This window comes from Micropterus dolomieu, linkage group LG23 (genome assembly GCF_021292245.1).
Source record: "Micropterus dolomieu isolate WLL.071019.BEF.003 ecotype Adirondacks linkage group LG23, ASM2129224v1, whole genome shotgun sequence".
NCBI lineage: Eukaryota > Metazoa > Chordata > Actinopteri > Centrarchiformes > Centrarchidae > Micropterus > Micropterus dolomieu.
This window is the reverse complement of record NC_060172.1, coordinates 3859626-3862808: the sequence shown is the minus strand read 5'-3', so window position 1 is coordinate 3862808 and position 3183 is coordinate 3859626. Positions and strand designations below refer to the sequence as shown.

General features: G+C 53.1%; 1 protein-coding gene and 1 long non-coding RNA gene across 4 annotated transcripts in view; one reads left to right on the top strand and one right to left on the bottom strand.

The window, feature by feature from the left end:
• The first annotated feature begins 648 nt into the window (after window positions 1-648).
• Window positions 649-1407, top strand: LOC123962589. The gene is made up of 2 exons (XR_006822999.1): window positions 649-809; window positions 961-1407. It is a non-coding gene; the product is annotated as an uncharacterized LOC123962589 (long non-coding RNA).
• A 634-nt stretch (window positions 1408-2041) lies between these two features.
• Window positions 2042-3183, bottom strand: part of pfdn1 (prefoldin subunit 1) — a 3845-nt gene continuing 2703 nt past the window's right edge. For 2 of the 3 annotated variants that reach the window (XM_046038750.1, XM_046038752.1), the window contains exons 2-4: window positions 2514-2680; window positions 2335-2419; window positions 2042-2244 (exon numbers count right to left, since the gene is read on the bottom strand). In XM_046038750.1, the coding sequence (XP_045894706.1) occupies window positions 2161-2244; window positions 2335-2419; window positions 2514-2680 (336 nt within the window). In that variant the 3' untranslated portion in view covers window positions 2042-2160. The remainder of the gene's footprint in view (window positions 2245-2334; window positions 2420-2513; window positions 2681-3183) is intronic. The other variant, XM_046038751.1, reaches the window with a different exon arrangement.

Sequence of the window (3183 nt, the reverse complement as noted above, 5' to 3'; positions counted from 1 at the left end):
GGAGCACTGTGACTCGTGACAGCACACGTAACCTGTTTGTACATGAGGGCCCCGGGGCCCCAGGGGTTTCTTCATGAGGCCCCTGCTGTCTGAGCGAACTGTGTGATGTAGTAACGCACGAAGCCACCAGATGGCAGCAGCAAATGTTTCACAATAAGAGTCTTGTTAAGAAATGAAGGGATTCTGTCCACTGAGGGCCAGCCTTCAAAATAAAATAGGAGCAAGTGTAGGCGCACTGATGAAGACCTGGACCCGCTGAAGACCTGGACCCGCTGAGCTGCTGTTACAGGAAGGTTCTTTACCAGTGAAGCAGGAACATTGAACTGTCTCTAACCTGTCTGTCTCTAACCTGTCTCTCTCTACCTGTCTCTCTCTTTCTCTCTAACCTGTCTGTCTCTACCTGTCTCTCTCTACCTGTCTCTCTCTTTCTCTCTAACCTGTCTCTCACCTGTCTGTCTCTACCTGTCTCTAACCTGTCTCTCTCTACCTGTCTCTCTCTTTCTCTCTAACCTGTCTCTCACCTGTCTGTCTCTAACCTGTCTCTCTCTACCTGTCTCTCTCTTTCTCTCTAACCTGTCTCTCACCTGTCTGTCTCTACCTGTCTCTAACCTGTCTGTCTCTACCTGTCTCTAACCTGTCTGTCTCTCTACCTGTCTCTCTCTTTCTCTCTCACCTGTCTGTCTATACCCGTCTGTCTTTTTAACCTATCTGTCTCTAACCGGTCTCTGTCTCTCTCTACCTGTCTGTGTTTCAGAGGTTACCTCAGCAGATTCAGGAGAGAAACGAGAAGTTGAAGGAGGAGATGATGAGTACGTACTGCACCTGAACACACCACGTTAAGGAACGGCACAGTGTTCATTATGTTTTAGCTCCTTCAGTGATCAACATGTGTAGCTGTTCTCAGGTCAGCTGTGTTCCAGCAGACGTCTCCTTACTGATCTGAAACACTTCCTGCTGCAGGTAAACTGAAGGACCTGGGGAACCTGGTCCTGAGGCCTTTCGGACTCTCCACCAACAACTTCCAGGTGAACCAGGACGCAGACACCGGCTCCTACTCCATCAACTTCGTCCAGAACCCAAACAACAACAACAGATGACATCACAGCCACCAGTGCGGTGACGTCATCACAGCCACCAGTGCGGTGACGTCATCACAGCCACCAGTGCGGTGACGTCATCACAGCCACCAGTGCGGTGACGACATCACAGCCACCAGTGCGGTGACGTCATCACAGCCACCAGTGCGGTGACGTCATCACAGCCACCAGTGCGGTGACGTCATCACAGCCACCAGTGCGGTGACGACATCACAGCCACCAGTGCGGTGACGTCATCACAGCCACCAGTGCGGTGACATGTAGATAAACCTGTTTGTGTTCAGAGGAAAATAAAAACTGATTGATTTGTTTCCTGTTTGGTTTCTTTGTGAAGCAGCAGACTCTCTGGTATCCATGGTAACTGATGCTGCAGGTCAGACCCGTTAAAGACCCCGTGTACGGGGTTCACTTTGAATTTCTTTCCAGCAGGAAATATTAGCACAAGTGCATTATACACGGCGTGACGGCGGTCTGTTCTAAACGGCGTGCACGGCGTAACGGTGAACAGTATGAATGTTTCACTCGGACTGAAGCGTCTCCTGAACCTCCGACTCTAAGAACTGATGTAGGGAAGTTTGATGAGGACCTGAATCCTGCAGGGGTGAAATCCTGGACTCGGGACTGATTTGATCTGGACTTCATCAGGACCACACAGAGGAGGAGGACCAACAGAACCCGGCTCCGGAGGACTCAGATGCGTCTGAGGTAGAAAGTTTAATTGAACGTACTGAAGAACTCGTGTTCACCGATCCACCGTTTCTCGGCCAGGTGAAACGCCTCACCTGTGACGTTGGCTCGACGCTGAAGGAGCGCCTGGTCGGCGTTTCACTCACGCCTCCCAGTTCACCTGTCGGCCCGTCTCTCTGCTTCAGGTGGATCCCCTGTCAAAGCCTCAGCTGAGCTCACTGTTCACCACCAACACGTTTCCATTAACACACACAGACTGAAGGTTCAACCCTTTATTAGTAACAGTTACTGACGTGAGCGTGTGATCAGTGTGTGATCAGTGTGTGATCAGTGTGTCCAGGTGTGTGTGTGTGTGTGTGCACGCTCCAGGTGTGGGTCACTGGGCTCTCCTGGACAGCAGCATCTCTCTGATGTTGTCTTCTGCTTCTTTCACGCTGCGTTCAAGGTACACCTTCTTCTGCTGGAAATCACACAACACACAGAGTCAGAGCACCGAACACACACGAGGAACCCCCCCCCCCCCCGACAGTATTCCGTTGTGTATTTGTACCTCGAGCTCTTTGATTTTCTCGTCAGCTGTCTTTTGTTTGTCGGTCAGCTGATTGTTGATGTCCTCCTTCGACTGGAGGATGAACCTGAAACACACACACACACACACAGGTAAACACACCTGAGTGATGTCATGGCTCCTGTCAGTGCAACCTGTCCCGGTGGACCAGAGAGACTCACATGCGTCCGACGCCCTCGTACAGCCGCGTGTTGTCGGGCAGCGTGGTGATCTCGGCGTGCGTCAGCTTGGCGTGTTTCTGGACCCGGGTCAGCTGATCGATCTGCAGGTCGGCCAGCTTCACCTTCTGCTGCGTGTCGATCATCTTCACCTGCAGCTCAGAGAACGCCTGCGGGAGACGAGAGAGGCGTCACTCCCACCTGAACGCCTGATGAGGTTACCATGGAAACCAGTCACAGACACAGTCCTACACGAACAGCTGGGTGATGGCCCTCAGTAAACGTCTCAGTGAGGCCCGCGGTAACGTGTCCCTCGGTAAACGTCTCAGTGGCCCTCAGTAAACGTCTCAGTGAGGCCCGCGGTAACGTGGCCCTCAGTAAACGTCTCAGTGAGGCCCGCGGTAACGTGGCCCTCAGTAACGTGTCCCTCAGTAAACGTCTCAGTGAGGCCCGCGGTAACGTGGCCCTCAGTAAAGTCTCAGTGGCCCTCAGTAAACGTCTCAGTGAGGCCCGCGGTAACGTGGCCCTCAGTAAACGTCTCAGTGGCCCTCAGTAAACGTCTCAGTGAGGCCCGCGGTAACGTGGCCCTCAGTAAACGTCTCAGTGAGGCCCGCGGTAACGTGGCCCTCAGTAACGTCTCAGTGAGGCCCGCGGTAACGTGGCCCTCAGTAAA